Genomic DNA, 22,861 nt, shown 5'->3' on the forward strand with positions numbered 1-22,861 from the left:
TCCTTCCTTCCCTCCCTCCCTCCCTCCCTCCCATATGTTTTCATGTTTATCTTTTAACTTCGCAAAACATTTCTTTAATAAAAATTATATACATGTAAAAAAGAAGAAAATGTACTCTCGTTCAGTAAAAACCAGAGGCATGTACTCTCAGCCAAGAAGGAGCAACTACAACCAGGTCAACAATGAAAAACACCATCTATTCATTCCCTCCATCGCCCCTAAAGTTTACAAAACGGAAGAGAACTCTTTCAGCATTCCTAAATGGAGGGCATGTTTGCTGGCACAAAGAACAGGTGACCCCCCCCCCTTTGTCTTTCATGCTGCAACATTTTGTCCCAAGAGCCATTCATAGTCAGTCATGACATGAAAGCTGCTTCACCTCTGGGCAAGGGCAATCTTAAGTTTGTCATTTTCCATTTTTAGCTGTGCATCTGCAGAACCACCGTGTGATGCTTTTTCATCGTCTGTTCCATTCACACTGGATGCTCGGGTAGAACACGGAGTTTCACGCCCTGATTCCTGCACAATAGATTTCAAGAGGGCAAGAAGAACAATCATAACCAAGGCATTAATTTCTTGACATGTTAGGACATGTCCAATATCTCTGCAATCATCTGAGTGAGCCAGGGCCAACCATCAAGCTTCACGCCCCCCCGCCCAATAATTCCAGATATCTTGGGTATGTAATTCAAAGAACATGTTTTACACTCATGGATTTCAAAGTTTCACTCAGAGTTGATGCAATACGTTCAAGAAATAATTTTGTCAATGCAAACCGACCCCTCAGCAAAATCAGGGGTTGTATTCATATCAATTCAGCACCCAAGAGAAAGAGTGACAATTTAAAAAAATCCTTGTACATAAAGAAACATAAATGACAAAGCAGGAGAAGGCAAAGTTGAAACTCTTTCTCATGGGATGTTAACTTTTTTAATACGGGGGAGAGTTAATTCTGAGGTAGGAGGATTAAAACAGTTAAATGTGATCCCCTATTTGTAGTCAAAAGGAACCATTTCGTTCCTGTGATTTTTAAATAATTTGTAGGCTCACCTTCAGTTCAGACAAGCAATTATTACATAAGCGAATAGTCAATGGCTGCATTCACAAACAGAGCAGTAAGGATTTTCTGCCGTTTGGCTGATCCTTCACTTTGTCCAACATCAAAATCCAGATCCATGATGAAAAGAAATAATGGCTTACCCCAATGTTTGAACTCAGCTAATCTACGGGAAATCATTTTTTCTTTGCCAGTGCTTGTTTTAAGTTATTAAAGTTTATTTTAAGATCCTAAAGCTTGCAGTCAAAAACCAATCTTGCCTTTTGCAAGCCCGACGTTGCAAATCAGTCATTCCCCTGTCCTTGAACAGAGAGCAGATCATGACTTACTTGGGAATGGTTACTGGAAGTTTCCATTTTTTCTTGCGACCGGTCTCGGGCCAGACAAGCAGCTTCTTTCACCTCCTGAAACTTCTCAGCAAACTAAATGAGAACACAAGGATCAAAACATGAGCTTAATTTTTGGATTCTAGAACTATGGAAGGGAAGAATGCATTTTGTGTTATGTCCTGGTGCCACAGGCAGCTGGTCACTGACTGCAATAGGCGTACGCAGACATCAGACTTAAGTAGACATATTAGCTTGCTCCAATTTATTCAGAATTTATCTACATAAATAGGAAAGGGTTGAGAAAGAATAACATACTCAGCCATTGAAAAAAGGTAGATAAATGCACTTTCTGTTTCTATATAACAAAAGGTCCTAAGGCACCTTAAAGTCTAACTATTTTAATCTAGCATTTGCTAGCGTTTAAGAATGCACCCAACAGACTAATCCATCATTCAGTTGTTGCTTAGCATGGGGCTTGCAAACCATGGTTTGTGGCTTATTATATGCAAATATAGCTGTGGTGCCAAATGGAAGTCCCAGAACCACACCTCCAGTTGTATTCTAATGCAGGGTTCCTCAACCTCAGCAACTTTAAGATGGGTGGACTTCAACTCCCAGAATTCAACAAAACCTGATTCTCCCCACCCTCCCAAAACCTATAATCCATGCAGCTCATTCCCACCCATCCTCATCTTCTTTTCAGTGGCAGGCACTTTGCAAGGAGCAACCCCCACCCCATGAATGAAAGCAGCACCTTTGCTTCTACCCCAGAGGACTGCAGAATACCTTCTTTTGCCATAAGATTTTATACCAATGAGTGCAAAGTTGCAAATGGTGCCAAACGGAAGTCCCAGAACCACACCTCCAGTTGTATTCTAATGCAGGGTTCCTCAACCTCAGCAACTTTAAGATGGGTGGACTTCAACTCCCAGAATTCCCCAGCCAGCCATGTTGAAGTCCACCCATCTTAAAGTTGCTGAGGTTGAGGAATTCTGTTCTAATGGATACCAGTGGGTCTCCTTTTTTGCCACAATACTGGCTAATTCTAATGTTAAGAATATCAAGAGAGACAAAAACAGGCAGGCAGTAAATTACTGAACCGAATTCCAAAAAGGAGGAGGAGAAGGATAGGAAGGGGAAGGGGAAGGAAGAAGAGGAAGAAGAAGAGGGAGGGAGAGGGAAGAGATGAAGGTGAAAATGAAGGGAAAGGGGAGGAGAGGAAGGAGGAATACATCGAGGAAATATGGGGGAAGCAATATTTAATCCTCTCCCCATCATTTTACGATCCCCCGCATGCTAACCTACAATTAACCCAGCAAGTGACAACAGGGAGGAGAAGGAGGAAGAGCAGTAAAGGAACAGATAAAAATGCAGAAAGAAAAAGAAAGATGTTTCTGTTTCAACTGAAGTGGAGATATTCATTATCATTATTTTTTTCTTTCTTAGGTGGTGCCCCCCCTTCCACCCCTCCAATTCTCCATCAAAGCGTCATTTTAGTGGCTATAACAGGGCAGGGTGGAAGCGGGAATAAATATCCATTTGAGAGCACAGTTATAAATCCTGGCTGTGAATATAATTTGTCAATTAGCCTTATAGTTACCCTTTGGCTGAGATCACATTTAAAACTTAGATTTGTTGTGATCCATCACTAAAAGTTATTGCTAGATTTGAGGAGGGAAAAGGAAACAAATATCCTATTTTTATCACCACCGTCATCTCTCCAAAACCCAACCGACACAAATGGATGCTTGATCGTAGCAGCGATCTTTACTGTTTCAATGTAATTAAAATTAAATGAAATTAGTTCATTATGGATATTATTATACTTCCCTACGTTTGATCATTTTCCTCCTGTGTCATCTTAAACATTCAATTGGTGGCAACCTTTGACAAGTGTGGGAAAACATGTTTTGGGGGTCACATGCAGCCCTGGATCTCTATACTATTACCTGAGATATCTTTCAGCAATCTTCCTCAAAAAGATGTTTTCCAGATGTGTCAGAAGATGCTTGCTAGGAATTTGGGGAGCTGTAGTCTCAACATCTCTAGAGGTCCTCAAGTTCCAACTTCTGGCATCCAATAAATTATTATATATTTCCTTCAGGGAACCTCTCATTTGCTTTACAGTCTTAAGTTCCAGATTTTCTTTAAAAATCCTAAATGCAAGGTAGTAAAGAACCCAAGAACGACCACCTCTCCTTCAACACCACCAACATCCCCCTTTGCTCTTTTATTAGGTCTTCTATAGACTTTGACATTTAGCCTGCGTGACATTTTTATGATTTCTGCTTTGGGTGGTAATTAATAATACAAACCAGGAAGATTCAAGGAATGCTTTTAGATGATGAACAGGAAACCATCCTTACAAATCCTCTAGCACTACTGCACTCTTATTAGCTGTGTTCGCAAACAGTGGCAAGTCCCAGTTAGCAATCATTGCTCCAATCTGTGCTTTCCCTCATTCCTAAGGACCAGCATGTCATTACCAATTGAAATCATTTCCTTCCAGATGAGAAGCCAGCTCTCAACAGGAGAATATGAGAAGTTGGCTTTAGCAAAGCTTAGCATAATCAAAGCAGACTGACTCCTTGCTCTGTTGGAGGTATGAATACTGTACCCCCCAATTACTGTAGCAACCGGGGTTTTCCCCAACCCTTTAAAAAGAATCAATTGTATTTCATTCACAACAAAGGACATTTCCAGGAGTGTGCTAATTTTGGATTGTGGACCTTCCATTTGGTCAGTCCTGGAATAAGGAAGGCAATGCCAACAAACAACAGGAGTGAAAACTCCTTAAAAACCCAAAGAATCGGAATCTAGTGTACAGATATCATATAAGCTACTATTTCAAAATAGAAAATAAAGCCATCCACTGTGCTGTGTTACCTTTATTTTAATTTTTATTTATTTGTTTGATTTATATCCTGATGTTCCTCCTGGAGCTCTAGATGCTCTACACAGCATTCTCTCCTCCAGTCCCCCCCCCCCACACAAAATAATAATTCTGTGAGGTAGGCTGGGCTGAGTGGTATTAATCGGCATCAAAGTTTTCATGGTCCAGGATGGATTTGAACCAGATTTTCAATGATCTTAGTCCACCACCTTAACCACAACAGTACATGTGTTTTCTGTAGTATACTGTTAAATGGTCGGACTAAGAGCAGAAAGACCTAAATTCAATTGCACCCACAGCCTGGAAGCTGACTAGGTGGTTAGGTGTTAAATTAGGACTAGAGATACTCAGATTCACATCTACTTTCAATCATGGAAGTTGGCTAAGTGACTTTTGGCTGCTCCCTCTTCCTCAGCCCAACCTATTATACAGGGTGGTTGTCCAGGGCAAAAAAGTGGGAGAGAGAGTATTATGAGCTTCTGGGTGAAAGCAAGGATATAATTCTAACAAATCATCACCAAAAATGGCAACTGCCTAAGTCACTAATGTTCCCTGCTGTGACCCTGCCGTGACACTGACTTCCTGTAAAGTACCACCTCTCGCTGGCATGTGGACCCCAGAGAGTTCACCAACGAATGTGGTTGTTGGGACAAATATCATGGAAGGTCATTCATCCTCTTACTCCTGCAGGACACTTTTTAAATGTACATCAGTGTTTGTTGTTCTTGTCCCATTTCCCAAACACTTAGACTGAGGATCTGTAACCCCCTCGAAGGAAGAATCAGACTGCCCCCCATATTTTACTTTCTGGGGGTCAGCACACTTGAACCTAATGGGGCTTTGCTTCAGAGTGGCCATCCACAGGGTTGCTTCACAAGTAGCAGAGGGATCTCAAGCAAATTGGCCATTCCAAATGGTGTGAACCTACTTGGAAAAGTACTGTGATCCATTTAGATGAATTGTAAAGCTTTCTTTAGGCTTTTCAAAGGAAAAACCAAACCTTAAGAGGTTATTCATCTATCTCATCAGTCTTGTGTGGGGGAAAAGGATGAAAAAAAAATATCTAGCGGTGCTGCTTAAGGGCCTAAGAAGAATTAGTTGCAAATAATCACATGCTTCAAAGTTACAAACTGGAAAAGCCATTTACAAGGATGAAAAAATAGAAAGAATGTTGCACTGCAGCCCAAACTGGCTTGTAAATATGCACATGCACACCCTTCCCCAAACCACAGGCCTGTGTTTCAATGACCCCAAGGGACTCTCTGACAGGCAGCCAATTAAGAGAGTCAACAACTCCGCTTCTTAGAACATCCAAGACCTCGCAGTACTATCTGCAACCACTAAATAGCCAACTATGAAATTATACCACAGCCTTCTCCAAACAGATATACCGGAACACTCATCTTCATTAGCAGGACCGATGGGAGTTGCAGTCCAACATCTTGAGATAGTATTATCAGAGGAAAAATACCCTGAAGAAAATCTCTGCTTTTCACTCACTTTTTAAGAGTTCCAACTTTTCCTAAGGAATTCTGGAAGCTGTTACTTCTCAATGGTTCTGAGACTTCTCCATCAGACATTCAGAGTCCCCCCAGTTCAGTAGGACTAAAGCAGACACCGCCAAAAAGTAAACATGGATTCTCCTGGTCAATATTTTTGCAAACTAAAGTTGCTTCTGGGGTTTTGGATTTCCAGTGGTTTGGAATTGCACAGAGCAGAGTCCTCCAAAAACCAAATTGCCATGCTTCACTTGTTGGAAGGGGACATAATTAAACACGTGACGATTGCTTATATGTCATGGATTTAATGTTTAATTAAATCAAAACAATAAATGTGAATGTGAATGAAATCAAATATAGTTTTAGGACACAGTCACCAGCCCCTCCCATCGCAGCTGAAGGTGGAGAAATACAGCCTGGGAAACATTGTACATTCAGCCACAGAATGACTCTCCTGTTCCCAATTAGAAAAAAAAGGAAAAGAAGGAAGTCTGGCACAAGCAGGGGTAGATTTGGATGTGGGAAGACTGCAAACTCCATAAAGATTTGGTCTGTGCAACAACAAGAAACCGCCCCTCCCCACTTAAGTAGGTGAGATTGCAGCCCAACTGCCAGCAATGTGGCCTCTGCTCTAATATCTCATGGCCTTTCAAGCTTTCAAGGTTGAGAACGGCATGATTAACGGGGAATACTTGGAACGCTCAAGGGCATTCCATCTAGGGAGCCAATACAATCTGGAGCTGTTAATGGCTGGATGTTTTGCATTTTTTACAGAACCTGTTCGCTGTGTGTCAAGCTAAGTGCCTCTTTTAGAGCGGGAACAAACACTATGATTATTTGCCCTGAGTTTTGTCTCAACGCATAGGGTAATACTGATTCTTCATTACCAAACTACTGCTGTTCAATTACTTGGCTCTGTTACAACCCCCTTTCCTTTACATCTTTTGTCAACACTTAAAAGGCGACAGTCACATCATCACCAACATGCTTTACTTCTACAGCATGTCCTCGTCTCCTCCTGCTTAAACAACAGAGAGAAGGTTAGACACTTCTCTGCTCTTGCCAACGTACTTGCCACTTGTTGCCTCATCCAAACCTCAAAGATTATGATTAACGTTCATTCTCATCTGTTTCAACAGGTCATCTTTAAACTGTGGTGTGTGAAGCTAAGCCATGAGATGGTTTTGTCTGGTTTGAGCCTCAGTATGTTCTTGAGATGTTTGGCTTTGGTGCCTGAGCCCAGCCAATTGTGGGTGATGCAAAACATACTAAAACAAAGCATGGCTAAACGTAACACGTACATCCAGGGACAATGTCTTAGTCCAATATATTTCACAGGGTTGGCGCTCAAAAGATAAGCGTGGCAGAGAAAGTATCTGAGTTCCTGGAGGAGAGGTGGAGCAGAGATCTAAATAAAAGAATGAATAAAATAACACCTCCTTCTGTTGATGAGTAATACTTCTTTGGCAGTTTTCTACTGGTTGTCATTGCAGGGAGAAGAATTAAGAAATCAAGTCTACCTTAATGGATCCTTCTTGGGATTGAATGGAGAAATATGGAGCACCACATACAGTGATTCGCAGGGGTGGATTATCCCAAGGCAAGGACAGAGTATTAGGCATCCCCAATATAATTAAAATAGAAAAAGATCATTAGTACCACCCACAAGCAACATCCCACTTGCTAATTAAGGGAAATTAATCACCTGCCCAGGGAGAAGTTGCTTGTTAATTAAGAAAAAATGGAAGAAGTTCCAATTTATCAGTAAGACTCCCACTAGATCCATATGTCTGTTCTTTTAATTTAGTCAGATTACTGCAGAGTTTACCAAAAGAAAAAAGGGAAAAAACAGCAACAACAACCCAAACACATACACAGAGCCAAAAAAACAAGACAAAACAAAAGTAAACTCCAAATGACTAACCTTTGTCAGCTGTTGCTCTGAAGAAAAACCCAGGCCAAACACAGTGTTGGCTCTGCTATCAGCCCACTGGCCAAACTTTTGGGAAGTTTTCGTGAAAGTCATGTTAGGTGTGATGGTGCTGTTTATAATCACCTGAAAAGGAACACACACACAACATACAAAGAACATGTCATTAGAATGGGGACATCAGAACTCCATGCGAACGCACGAGCAGTAACTCCCAAAACAGTTGATTGCATAGCATAAATATTCAGTTGAATTTTGAACGCGGCTCTTGATTAGGGGCAGGGTGATTTTCTAATCCTGGATTACAAGGATGGAAATTCCTTGCGTCCAGCTGCACCCCAAATGCACAGCCCCTCGATCTTGCTACGGGAGTCTACTTTCCCCCTTCCAATCCCCCCAGCCTCCAGACAACGAGACAGGACTTCCGTAGCCCCATACGGATAGCTAGAGCTTGAGATGTATAACGGGGTAATATCAACATACTGCTGATACCTACCCTGGGCCAACAAAAACAGTAAAGTTGTCTGTCCCTCAAGAGAAGAGGGGAAGAAAGGAAGGTGGAAAAACGACAACCCTCTGTTGCAATTGCAGCTTTGACAGCTGACTAAAAATAGATTGCCACCTGATGTGGTTCAGTGCGTTGTGTGGACAGAACTACACTATCAACTGTCTAGCAAGTCAGATGGGAATCTTTTGCACCCCTATTGCCCCAGAGTTGAGAAAGGCTGTGTATATTCCAACCTCAGCTACAGTCCTTGGATATAATCCAGGCAATATGGCTCCCCCAATGAGTACAGTTGGGGGACCACAGGAAGGGGGACACAGCCCATTCAGTATCATGAAGTCATAGGAACGAGCTCTGGATTTTTCTGACTCTCCTTTCCCATTTTGCGGGCCCCAGATAAACCGGGTAAACAGGAGCTTTATCTGAAGAATGTCTTCAAACTGTCTGTGGAGCTGCCAGGGTAAATAAAGGACAGTTTTGATCAGAAACTCAGGCCGGCCATTTCAACACAACTCGGCAGTGTTTCACCATTGGCCTTCAAAATCCCAAGGGGTAGATTTTACATGATGGGGAGCCATACACAGCTTGAACTATTTTGGTTTAGTTTGTTGTGGGTCCTCAGTCAATGTTGGATTATTCAGTAAATGTGCTTCAACAAACTATGGTTTAGCATGAAGTACAAGCCAGCACATTATCTTTCTAATACTTGATATCTTTATATTATACAAGCAAATAAGCATCTTCCACATATTGTGTTTGTGGGAAAAAGTCTAATTCATTTAGGTTTATTTTAGCTGGTTTGGAAGACTTAGCACCCTCAAGGTAGCTGACTAGGAGCCACCATTTTCAATTTTTCGCAACAGCAGAGCAGCTAATGTGGCAGTGTTCAAGGACATTGTGGGAAATGTGTAGCAGAGGGCCAGATGCCGTCAGAGGAAAGCTAAAAACGCGGGTCAGAAGGTCAGGCCAATGGCACCCTGTCTCTTCCAGCAAAAATGCAGATTAAAACGTTCTGCAGCAGCCAACACTGAAAATAGGAAAACGTGTTGCACAACTAACCGAGGCTTACAAAGAATGTGGTTCAAACTCAGCAGCAATTAAGACCAAGAACAGGGACTCAGTTTGAACCTGAACAGGAGAGAGATTCAATTCTGTCAATCACACATTGAAAAGAGCTTCTTCTGTTGTCATGCGCATAATAAAGCAACAAAATGCTGAAAGGGCCAGAACAGGAGCTAGTATCTAAACTCAGGATGTGTAATGGTGTGTGGGAATGACCTTGGGAGACAGAACAACAAGATGCAGCCAAGGGAATGGTCAGATAAGAGACAGCATAGCCCTCAGATGGATAGTGGGCAGGGCAAGAGGCTCAGAAGGAACCCTCCCTAGTTTCTCGGGCTGTAAAGGAGACGGGGGGAGAAATGTGCTTTCAGACTTGCAAGATTCTGTAGAATTAGCTCATCTGGCCATGTTTCCTGTCTGGTCTATCTCGCAAGGTCGACAGGACACCTGGCTATTTCGGAAAACTTAGCTTAACCCCTCTGCAATCATGTATTAGCATAACTCAAATGTGGGGTCCTAAAACGTATTCCTTGGTATATAAAATAGTTTTGCAAACTAGACATGGGAATATATGACCATGGGGGGTGGAAAAAGGTGCTGCTCTCATTCCCTCTAACCCAGATTTGTTATACAATTAAAAGAGGGGTTATTTCCTGCTTTGCAAAAATGCCAGCTATTTGTTTTAAATGTCTATAGATTTTCCCAGGGGGCCTTACAAACACTGCAAAATCACAACTATTGAAAGCAGGGCTTAAAATTTACATTACATGATGGAGAACAGTTACAGTAACAGAATCTTGCAAGTCTGCATGTATTTCTCCCCTCCTTTCCTTTTACTCTCCAGAAAACTAGGGAGGGTCCCTTCTGAGATGCTTCTGTTTCTGTGGGCTATCTTTTGCACGACAGTTGTCTAGTCTGTGGCTCTTCCTCCTGTCTCCCAAGGTCATTCCCATAGTTCATAACACTAAGGAACTGGGAGGGGACACCACTGAGAAGTCCTCCTGGACAATCACCTACAATATCTCAGCAATAGGGAAACATCTGGAGCAGGACATCCAATGGCAATGCAAAGCACATCCATCTAGCTTGAGCTAACTCCCTCTAACGCAACTAACTCTAACTCAACTAATTCTCTATAAACTAGAGAACTAACTATACACCATCTCTCCCTACCACAACCATTCAGAGAAGGAATAACTGCTGCAAGCCATTCTACAAACCTCCCAGGAAATTGCATATAATTCTTTTTAATAAACCTCCCATGTTACCAACAGATGTGCAAAGCTTGAATTGGTATCAATATCCAGGAAGACATCAAAAGAACTGTATTAGGCATACGGCGCATCCCAGCTGCTATAATAATTTCTGTATTTCTCCTGATGTGTTTCAAATGACTGCTGGATGTTTTTCAGTTTTACTGAAAATCAAGGCAATTGGATTCTGGCTTTTTGGATTCTACAGATATACACTTCTTTGGCTGGTGTGTGTTTTTTTTTCACAAAGTCTTACAGCATTTTTAACATCATGGCATTTCCTTTTTTTTTTAATTTATCAGTTTAGAAATTAGGTTTTTAATGTCTTTTTCTGCTTCTTCCACTCTCTATCCAAGGAGACTAAAATCATTTGAAAAGGAGAAGAAAATGTAGAAATCAGTATACAGAGAAATTTAAATGTCTTGCCAATTACCCTCAATTCTTGGAATATATTTATTATTTATTTAGGACTACTTTTATATTGTACTTTTAATTAATCTTATCTTCTCTGTAAACCACCCAGAGTTGCCTTTTCATGAGATGGACAGTGACAAATTTGATATATAAATAAATAAAGATAAATTGGATGACCCAAAATGGAGGAGAAGTGCTGAATGTCCGTTAAATCCCATTTTTTATCATCTTCATGTAAATTTTATGTAAATTACATAAGATATTTGAATTCAGATCTGGCCTGTTCCATCTGAAGTCTGCTGAACCAGTGTGCGTTGTGTGTGTGTGATAAAACCCAGGTTTTACTGTAGTAGCTATTGTATTTCTGTTTTGAATTGATGACTAAGAGAAAGTCCAACAAGATTCAGGGCATTCTTCCCCAACCAGAACACTTGTCAGCCTTCAAGGTAAGCCAGGTCAGGAAACAGATACTGCAAGGATTCCAGGGACACTCCTTTATTATTGTAGGGCAGTGTTGTCCAAACTTGGCCACTTTAAGATGAGTGGACTTCAACTCCCAGAATTCCCCAGCCAGCCATGAATTCTGGGAGTTGAAGTCCACTCATCTTAAAGTGGCCAAGTTTGGACAACACTGTTGTAGGGTATAATAACAGAATCTTGAAAGCTGGTCCTGTCTTATACCAGAAGCAAGGCAGGTTTACTTTGAGCTTTGTTCTCATGCTTTTTAGTTTTCCAGGACTGAGCTGCCATTTCCACACGCTTAACTATTCACCCATTCCTTCTCCAAGGTAATCTCCACATTCTTTGACGATACTCTTCAGAGGTGAGGATCTCAGCTCAAAGAACTTCTCAACCAGCATTGCCACTGTTGAGAATTCTGGGAACTGTCTACACATCTGGAAAGCATCAAGGATGGGAAAGGCTATTTTAGAGGAGCGTTTCTCAAACTTGGCCATTTTAAGATGCATGGACTCACAGAATTCCTCAGCCAGCATGTTCCAGAGCCTAGAAGAGAAACCTTAGGCAGACATTCATTCATTCATTCATTCATTCATTCATTCATTCATTCATTCATTCATTCATTTTATTTATTTATTTATTTATTTATTTATTTAATTTGTATACCACCCATCTCCCCCAGAGGGTGACTAGATATAAAATCCCCCAGATATAAAATCTCTGGCCTGTTTAATTCAGAGATGTTTCACAGAAAATGCCCTCCAGGCTTTCAAATGATGGACTTTCTCCTTATTTAATTACTTTAGAAAATATTCTCTAGGTTGCTGAACGAATGACTAGCTTTGAGTGCAGAAAAAACCTCACATCCTTGCTGACAGTTGTATGAAATTCCAGATTGGCTAATATATTACCCCTACGAGTATCAAAAGGAATGGTATATTTTTATTCATTGTCAAAGGAAGGCACCAATAGATCTCTTTCAGAATGAATTGCCGAGAGGCATTTCCAGGAAGCATCGGTCTTTCGAAAACCCACGCTATACTCAGCAAAGCAGAAACCCTTCACCTCCCACCTACTCTGGGGCTTAATACAGTTGATAAATGACAGGAGCATTCAGAACAGGTCTTATTGGATTTCCACTTGCATCTCCTGTTTCCCAGATGCATTACTAGTTATTGCTCTTGGAGCTCCTGGCACAGCAGAGCTCCAATTGTCAAGGAAATATTTAGCAAGATTTGTTCTGCTTTTGGTATCTTGGTATCTTCTTATCAATGGGAGTTTAGTCCAAAAGTCAATGATCACAATGAATATGATATGGTTTCAGATTTCATAATCCCTAGGATATTTTTAATTTGAATTGTGATTTATTTCTTTATCAGTGTAGATCAGTGTTTCTCAACCTTGGGAACTTTAAGATGCGTGGACTTCAACTCCCAGAATTCCCCAGCCAGCGTGCATCTTAAAGTTCCCAAGGCTGAGAAACACTGATGTAGACGATGCCTTTCTCCTCTGAGTGCTTAAGAAGGCTAACAGCAGCTGAAATAAAAGAATATATCATTTAACAGAGGAAAGCATATCATTTTCATTATTATTTTTATTATTTATTGGATTTCTCCCCCGCCCATCTCCCCCACAATAGGGGACTCTGGGCAGCTTACAAAGACATTAAAACTATAAATATATATAAAATACATAATATATATAGAATTAAAATTAAAATTAAAATTAATCACATGAACAAAGAAACAGCATTATCAGTTAAAAAGCTAGTTCAGCAAGAAATCTTCATTAAAGGCCCAAATCCCTCTTGAATAAAAGAATAAATATCTCTTTGTTTGACAAGCAAAAATGAAATTAGCTAGGCATCCCTTGGCTGAGAGTTCCAAAACCTGGTCACAGCCACTGGAAAAATATAACTTGTCCCAATTCAAATTTCACTCCAGCTATTCTCTCCTGAAGTGACCTTTGGTAAGGGTCTATTTTAGTCGTATGGCCTGTAAATACATATAAAACACTGGCCTTCTTTGCAAGTTTGCATGTCATCTACACAAACACTCAAAACCATTGTACGAATAGCTATTATTATTAGCGAAGAATCAGCAATGAGAGGATGCAAGCATTACAGAAGTTATACCTGAAATGCATATAGAAGTAATATCTACAGCAACTTGAAAATGGAAGAGAGATACCAACTTCCACAACTCTGCTGCAATGTAAGAAAAAGAAATCACTGTACTTATAGTGCAGGATCCGAAGCAGAAGATCTTGTATTTACAGCACAAGATCTGTAGCACAAGACCCACGGATATCAAGGTGGTCTACCGCAATATGACATGAAGATGGAACAAATTAAAAACTGAATGATAAACTAGATGCAAAATTTGAGAGAAGTAATTACAATGGATCAATGGGAAGGCTATGGGGGAAAAAAATCAATAAAATTTACTCCAGGCTACAATCTAAGGGAAACTTGGTGCAAAATGTTTTACAGATAGTTTATAGCTTTGTCTATGATTGTTAAGATAGACAAAGCATATAACAACAAATGTTGGAAATGCCATAACAAAGATGGAACATTTTACCCCAAGTAGTAGTCATACCAAAAAAAAAAAAAGTAAAAGTATTGGAAAGAAATACAACAAAAAATCCAAAAAATTCTAAAAATACATTTTGAACTGACTACTAAGTTGATCTGAAGCAGGCTTAGAGAGCCAGTTTCTTTTTAAGGAGGCAATACTGGGAACGTGGACACATGGATTTCAGTGTTGGGGCCATATTGACTACTACATGCAAGGCAAACCATTGTCACAATTTTTTCCAATATTATTAAGGGGCAGCACTGACACACCACATTAATGGTCAAGGTGTTCAGCTTTCCTGATCAACTATCTATTCATTAGGAGAGAGTGGGGGAAGGAAGTCAGGTTAGTAGATGGCTAGCCAACAACATCTGCTGCTTCTTCCTGAAGGCCATCTTAAGACCGTAACTAAATATAGTGACTACCCTCCCACACCAACATGCTTAATATCTGACATTTCCAAATTCTGGAGAACTTGGAAATGTTGTTCTTTTACTTCATGACATTTGGGTTGGTTCCAATGAAATATTGCCCAACCATTAAGCCTGGAGATCAAGTCATTCCTACTCACCTAGCCAAGCCAAAACTATAGAGGCCCAGACTGTGTTACACCCCAAAGAACAGCCTACGTAAGCAACCAAATGAGCTACTAGAAAGGAGAAAGTGTTCCTGTCTTGACCTTTGAAGTTTAACTAATACACCGAAAATCCTGTTTGTTTTTCCTGGCATCCTTCTGTGAAAGTGAGTGGAGGCAGATAAAGATGAAATTTACAAGTGGCATTCATCCCTATGAGATAGACATTGATGGTGGCCTGGCACCAAGCCAACCAGGATGCGTTCGTTTGGCCAAACCTCAGCACCTGCTTGGTTAGAACATATGCTCATTCCCACAAGTTGGGCTAAGGAAATACAAAACTGCAAAAGACAAACTGGTGAGACTTGCTCTTTGCCACCCATATTTACTTCTGTTACTGTTTTTCTGGCAGGGGCACACTTCTGCATTGCAGCCACCTATCGTGGTTACTTTCTAGAACCACCTATGGGGCTTAATCAGAGCTCAAGAGGCATTCTGGGAAAGAGGGCTGCTCCTTGTAGCCTGCTAGCTTTCCATTTTATCTATTTGTGAAAAAAAATTAACGACCATTAAAAAATGAAAATCAAATCAGGTAAGAAGCCTGGCTCCTGCTCGGTTTTATGGTATAAATATTTTAGGTCTTGTGAAAGGTGACACAACAAGGGGATTTGATTAGTTTGAGAAACAGTTTGCTAAATACAGTAGATCCCAAATCACTGGGTTTACATAATAAATTAAGTCACAAACTATGGTTTACTAACCAGATTGGTCAAGTTCACATATTACATTAAGCTGCAAGAAGCAGAGGATGATCAAAGCAACCCACAACAACTAAAGTTGCTGAGGTTGAGCAATATTTCTCAACCTCAGCAAGATGTGTGGACTTCAACTCCCAGAATTCCATGCTGGCTGGGGAATTCTGGGAGTTGAAGTCCACACTTCTTAAAGTTGGTACGGTTGAGAAGCTCTGACTTAAAACAATGTGTGAACCAGGATTTATTCTAGTTATCTGGAAAATATGCTTCTGTGTGGTAAGGAAGCAGGTAAATATATGAAGTCCAATGGCCCACTTCTGAATTTTTCTTTGGAGGAAAGCACAGTTGGAGGGGAAGAGCTTTAATTAGATCACCACCAATTCTAAATGGCTTAACAAAGGAGATGAATGGATTGATTGAGAAATTAAACCTGTTTTAAAAGTCAAACCTTGCTTTGTTTTCATATGAACTGATGAAGATCTTATTATCCTCACATGTTCTTCATGAAACTATCACTCAGTCTGAGCTATTCCATAGCAAAACGTTCACTTTTTCATTATTTATGGAATTGTTTTTCAGCATGTGCATAAAATGTTGCCTTATTTGCTTGCTGAAGCTGAACACTCTTGGGGCAGAAGGAAAAGTGGTAATTTTAACCAGTAATAATCTTGTTGCTCAGTTAACACCTAGGAAATTCATTACTGCAGCAGCATTCAAAATGTAAAAACACTGCAGGGTTCTCCATTTATTTTATATTGTATTTTACTATGTGGGATTGATTCCGCAACTCTCCAAAAATTCAGCTGGACAGACCAGTGAGAAATATACAACATAACCAGAAATAGACAGCAGTGCATCAGGCTGCATGAACTTAAGAGGCCACCTTTGCTCCTGTAAAGCAGACACTCAGGACACTACACACAATTAACATCATTCAATGCAAATCTCATGACTCAACCTGACTGGCATTCCTCCTCCATTCTTTCTATCATCACCAATAATTCTTCAGGATCAAACTTTCTGGTACAATCTTAGTACGTCACTAAGGAGAACAAAATGTTGTCTTTTTGATTGAATGCAAAGAATGGCCTCTTTGACGGCAACTCAAGAGTTATATGGTAGTGTGTTTTGCTTAAGAAGACCTGAATTCTGGAATACATCTTTAGACCTGAATTCTAGACATCACCGTCTCTGCAGAGCACAGCCAAAAAGCAGAGCAGAGCAAAGCTACTGCAGAAGAAGTCAACCACTTGTTCCATCACACCTTTTTCCTGCTACTTCTCCCGCTTTCTTCCAAATGAGGATGCAAACTTTCCAAGTTTGCAAAAGTATCTGGGCCAAGCCAATGTAGACAGAAAAAAATGGGGCATAAAATAAGGCGTCCCCTTGCCCACTGGAAAAACCACCATCCACTTCCCCCTCCATTTGACCTTTATTAAACTTGCATTAAAACAAAAAGGGCTCTTGTTCACTTGCACAGATTTCAAATGTCAATGACAATATCGTACAAAAGAAAGCAAACACTCCCCAGCCCAAATCTAATGCATTAGCATCTATTTATTACTATATATAGAACAGTAGCAGGCAACCTTCCCCCCCACCCCCAGTTAAGAGCTGCACTTTATATGTTCAGGGTTTGTTTGCTTTTTCAACTGCAGAAGGCCAGAGGGGATGGCCGGGAACAAGGTGACACATGGGGAGTGAAGACAATAAAGGCCAGCCTGTGCTCTGTTTTGTGGGTTGATGAAAAAGGCATTTAAGGATTGGAACTGGTGCATTCAGATTTTGTTCTTTATTTGGCTCCCCAAATAAGAACATTGATGCCATCCAAACTGCCTGTTGCTCACATTATCCACCCCTGTAATCTAAAATATCTATCAAGGAATACCCAGTTCCATAAAATTAGATCAGATGGTTTCAGAAGTCTTTCAGTTCCTCACAAGCTTAGCTTCTCAAATCATGGTTTCAATAAGCCTAGTTTCACTCTATAGAGTTCTTGATTCTCTTCCCTCCTTGTGAAGACAAGGCACACAAATCCAGCCATGATGCTGACCAAGATGAGACACTTAGGGATGTTTTGCGTGGCCGCCAGGTGAGTTGGAGAAAGCCGCCATCTGCTCTTCCAAAATTCCCCCCTAAAGTTGCTTCAAAGTGGTTTGCCCAAGAAGCAGAAGGAGCTTTTAAAAGCTTTCCTGTGGGTTGCAGAAGGAAGAAATTCAGAAGTTCAGGGCAGGGGAAACAAATTTAGCAAGTAAAAAAAAAGCAGAGGAAGCAAAATCAACACCCATTCTTATCATTATGTGCAATAGTTACAGACAGTAGTCAAAAGCAGCCACAGTGTTTAAACTCAAAGGGGAAGAAACCAGGTTTCTTGAGAATTGGTGATAACGGAAGGGCAACAACAGATTCAATTTGGTGTGAATAACTTCTCAGTGACCAGGGGCTATAAATAACTGTATTTTTTGGGAGGGGGGGAGGCCACAGTGGATAAAACTGTTATGTAAAATAGGTGGGCCCAAGTCATGAATAAATCAATGTTCTGCTTATTTTTTGGGATGGAAGGGCAGCTGCATCTTTGTTAACTTGGTTAAATTTATTTTAGAACACACCGTAGCTTATCTGAGAAATGAGAGATTATGCTCCTGATTTTGGCCATTGTGATTGGAGGAGAATCCAGAGGCCATAAAAGCAGGGAGAATGAGGCCACATCCATCTCTAAAGCTTAGGCTGCCCAACATTTTATTAGTCCTGGTTGATTAAGCAAACTGGATGGATTAGAAGCGATACCTAAAACCAGCTCTTAGCCATAAGGGTTAGCTGGCTACCAGAAGTCATGATGACCTTTCCCCCTTGTGGGTATGGAGAAAACAACTAGAAAAGAAGGTGGGTTCAGACAACGTACTAAACATCAATGCAATTTATCTGGAATGGTTTTGGCTTAGTATGCTGTGTGAATGCGGCTGCTGTAACTAAAAAAACATGGTTTATTGAACAAACCTCTGCAACTTCTTCAGTAAACCATAGTTAAAGCAAATCAAAGCTTAGTGCAATGCAAAAGTACACAAAGTGGTCTTTTTGCAGCTTGACGTGTGGGGATAACTGCTTATCCATGGGACCTTTGGAGACCAAATTTGGAAGGCACTTAATGGAGGGGGATACGACCCGATCAGCCGCTTGCATTGCAATCTGTTAGAACTCAATACTGGGATTTTTTTTAAGAGTCGGTCCACTTAGGTTATAATTATTAAAATAACCCCCTCCCAGACAAAGATGCCAGCTATTCACTTTATCAGCGCTGATATCTTTAACCAATCTTTCCTCTTTGACCAAATTATACCTCCTCCAATTTATCTGATGGGCTAAGCATTAGAAAAAAAATAGAGCTTTTCGAAGTAGGTCTAAAAGGAAGTTCCCATACCATCAAACTCTGGAATGAAAATCCATGCACTTTTCCCACACCAATAAAGTCATATAAAACAGGAAAAAGGACTTCACTGAGAAGGACACAGCGCATATATATCAATTTAAAACATACATGTATCAATATCGCCCTCCTCTCTAGCACCAGTGAACTAGTGTATGTTCCCAAACACTCAGCAACTATCTATTTATATCCACATTTTAAGCACATCTATTCTTCGATAATGAAAGCATGTGGTGCATCTGAGTGCCAAACATAAAACCTGAGATAAACCATTTGAGGATTTGACAGACTTTTTTTTTAAGTTGCACTAGGGATCTCTTCCAAGAATCATCCTCCAGACTCTGTAACAACTGTTTTAACGTGCCAATATAATGATGAGGTTTTGTTAATTTCTGATTCCATTCAACCAACAGGGAGCAGATCAATTCCTAAATTGGTGGGTTTGCCAACTGGCCATGCTGACTGGGGGTGATGGGGGCTGTAGTCTAGCATGCCTGGAAAACATCAGGTTAGGAAAGGCTGGACTGGGGTTCTACAGCTGTGCATCCTTTTTTTAAATCCTCAAAAATCAACAGCGGAGAACCAATTAAAGACAACATAAGAGCAGGCCTGAAGCCATATTAAACTCTAGCCAAACAGAGTAATAAACAGAAATAAGATAAAATTTAATTTTAAAAAATCTATTGCTAGACTATATACCCAGAGCAAGATTGTGTTTTCTCAGTAGGAACAGGCTGTACATTGGTAGAAGAAAAAGAACAGAAGCCTCACAGCCCCAAGGAATCTGTTCATGACACAGATAAATGCCATGAAGTCATTAACAGCCAAGGAAACCAAGGGACCTGGTGCTAATGTCACTGGTGACGCCTGGGGTAGATGTTCACGGCTACCTGAAGGGAGAATACACATAACCGCATCAAGCAAGCCAAGCTGAAGAACTGGGGGTGTTCCATTAAGTTCTGCTTTGGAAAGGAATAAAATATACAGCTCTCCTGAGTCTTCACACACTTGCCATGAGTCAAACTGCCCAAAATTCATGGATGTACAGGCATTAGTATGCCAGCCTCTACCAAGGGGCTTTACTGGTTGAAAGTCAGGTGACTTGTCCCACAGGGCAATGCCAACGAATTGTAACAGTGAACAGTAAACAGTGAACGTCTTCCTAGAAGAAAAGAATATTCCACAGCTTCCTCCATCATCTGGAGAAATGAGACACTGTGGCTGGTATAAAAAATGAGAGGTAGAAGGGGGAAAGAAGAGTAAGAGCTCACAAGAACAAAATCCATCCAGGAGGCGATGAATCTTTAATCGGACCCATCAAAGGTCTTCGCACTTGGCACATTCTAGGTCCGCCAAGTCAACATCCTCTATCCACTGGAACTGTACGACAGAGTACAAATGCTCTACTCCTCTGGATGTGAGTTTGCACAGAGATGTATACTGCACACACTTTTAAAAATGCTCTAAGGTCAACCAAAAACCAGCTAATGCAGCCTCTCTAAAATCCTCCGCTTTGCAGTTGCTTATTTCAACAAAAAGAGAAGCTTATGGAGTCTAACCCTTGCATTTCTCCCAGGGGAAAAGAAGAGAACTGCGGATGCTGTGTCAAACCTTCATTCTTTTGGGTCCTCGTTATTCTGCAGGGATACCAATCTAGGTTAATTGTAATGAGCTGATCTGTAGCTTTCTCTTAACGTTGTGCAATCATTTTCATGACTGGGCACCTCCCCACCCAACACAATTTCCCTGATAACTTTTTCTTTAACGCACACAAATATTGACCCTTTATCTGGCTATTATTTTTGAAATCCTACCAGGAGTAAGACATTCAGAAGGTTCTTTGCTTGTGCAAACATGGCTTTGCATCTTCTACTACTGATGCATATTTCTAAGAAACTACCTGGGGATAAAATTATTAAAGGCAACATGCAAATAAGTCCTGTGGAGGCTTTTTTCCCTTTCTCTGAGGTTAATAAGACAAGGGCAGAAATGCTTCATTCAAGACCACAGCTGGTGTACGAAGGATTAAACCTCCCTTTACTGAGTGCTACAGCCCTAATGAGAATCCAGACGGTATCCACGTATTTATTTAACAGATTTCTAGACCACCTAACAGCCACAGTTTCCTGGTGGGTAAATGAATTCATTAAAAATAGACACTATAACACCAAACCTTATAAACAATAAAAGCAGCAGCGTGGGAGAGATTAAAAAACCAACATTTACAGTCATGATAACAAATATAGCAGATATAATTATAATAAAATGGGCAGCAGAGGCAACATTTGTTTGTTCTGCAATGGCTTCCTAATATGTTTGGGGAAACAGAGAAGTCTTTAATTGCAGCTGGAAAGACTTAAACTAAGTCTAAGTGTAATGAGTCAATGTAAGGGTCAAGTGAGTCTGTTTGGGGTGGGCAGTCCCCAAATAGGCCAATCCCCCCACAAAGGTCCATTGTCTTAGAGCTATCCACCTTGCCTTGCTGGATGGGAGAACTTGGAGGAGGCCTTGAAGGGAAGATTCTAGCTCCAATGAGATAAGAGTTAACCCTGCCATGTTTTTAACTATGGTGTTGTATCTCGTATATATGGAATGCAGGAAGGGGGCTTTCAAACCAGCCCCTACCCCCTGCTTGTCTTCATCTATCTTTGTTTTCAATTGCCTTACTCAATATGGGCACACGGACACTCCGTTCACTGAACATCTTTTTACATACTTCTTTCAATATTCCATACTTCTCAGTTGAGGCCATAGAACTGCTCATGAAGAAGAAAATGCCATTCATTTCTCTATGACAGTAGGAAGCTGCTCTGCAACCATTAAAATTAAATATAACTTTATTAGGGTTTTCCTTATAGCCAGAAAACAATGTAAACACATACCTAGAGCAACAAGATACAACTGTTCTCCAGAGGCAAAAAGACAGCATTCTTATTTCATCCCTTCCTATATCATTCCTTTTACCAGACACATTCTGGTTGTCAAAGTACACTGAATAATTGTTTTGCATTAAGAGATTGCGTACCAGTTACATCACTTGGTTAGTGAAAGGTAACCTAGAAACTGACTCCCAACATATTTGCTTCCGAGGTTGGACGTAAATCATTTGGAAAACAAAATTGTACAGAAGACTGAGATAACTATTGTCCAAAATATGAACTAAAAGGTCAGCTGGTGAACTGTTCTGTGGTGTGTTCCACACTTACACATATTTCTCCCTAAATCCCACAATACCGGCATCACTGAATTTAGCAGTGGGCAAATGATGGTTTTGTTTTTTAAACTCCACCCAGGGATCTTCCCAAGCACCATTGCTCAAAATCGTTGGCATTGTATTTTTTTAATTGTATCAATTTATCACATTGGTTTATTTATTTGCCAATCTGATATAGCACCATGTTCACCCAAACTCCCAACAATATAAATCATAACATTAAAAAAACACCACCACACATAATACTATAAAACCCATCATGCACAAACAATGATAGCCTAATCTAACAAATCAAGGATGTCCACTTCCTTCGTTCTCACAAAGCCCCCTCAACAACTCTACCTTTATCCACTTTCAGAAAACCTCCAGAGTAAGTGCCAACTTCACATGGGAAATTAGAAAGTTTCCTTCAAGATGAACAACTCTTAGTGACTTCAGGTGTGTGTCCATGTAGTTTTCTTGGCAACAATACAGAAATGGCTCGCCGCTGTCTCCTTATGGGATACTGTTTTGACGTCCCAATCTAGTCTATAGCCTTGGGATTCCTGAGGTCTCCCATCTCCTAATCAAGCTCTGTTCTGTTTAACTTTCAAGCTCAATCAAGTTTGGCTAGGTACTACCATCTGCTGAAACTAGCAAGCTTCAAATCAAAGCACTGGCTCAAACATAAATTTTATTTACAAGAATGTTTCTGGGCCTCACAGAGACCCCTTGGAAAATAAAACTGGTCAGAGAGTGCAGCACAGGATTTTATTCAAAGACAAAGGTACTGTGGATAGCCATATGTAAGCTAAGGTCATAGAGAAGATTTGGGAGTCCTCCTAGGGTTGCTGATTAGCATCTCATCAGTTTGGTTTTTGGTAAACAGATGTTCTATGACTGCCACATCCCTTATGGTAGCCATTTTTTGACAG

At 40.6% G+C, this 22,861-nt stretch overlaps 1 protein-coding gene across 6 annotated transcripts in view; it reads right to left on the reverse strand.

Annotated features, from left to right (window-relative positions):
• HOMER2 (homer scaffold protein 2) overlaps nt 1–22,861 on the reverse strand; it is a 65,116-nt gene that overhangs the window by 18,236 nt on the left and 24,019 nt on the right. For all 6 annotated transcript variants that reach the window (XM_088148610.1, XM_088148609.1, XM_088148608.1 and 3 more), the window contains exons 3-5: nt 7,703–7,834; nt 1,387–1,479; nt 380–519 (exon numbers count right to left, since the gene is read on the reverse strand). In XM_088148610.1, the coding sequence (XP_088004736.1) occupies nt 380–519; nt 1,387–1,479; nt 7,703–7,834 (365 nt within the window). The remainder of the gene's footprint in view (nt 1–379; nt 520–1,386; nt 1,480–7,702; nt 7,835–22,861) is intronic.

Source organism: Python bivittatus, unplaced genomic scaffold (assembly GCF_059951505.1).
Source record: "Python bivittatus isolate LINGU-HERP-01145 unplaced genomic scaffold, Pbiv_v1 ctg000530_np1212, whole genome shotgun sequence".
Lineage (NCBI taxonomy): Eukaryota > Metazoa > Chordata > Lepidosauria > Squamata > Pythonidae > Python > Python bivittatus.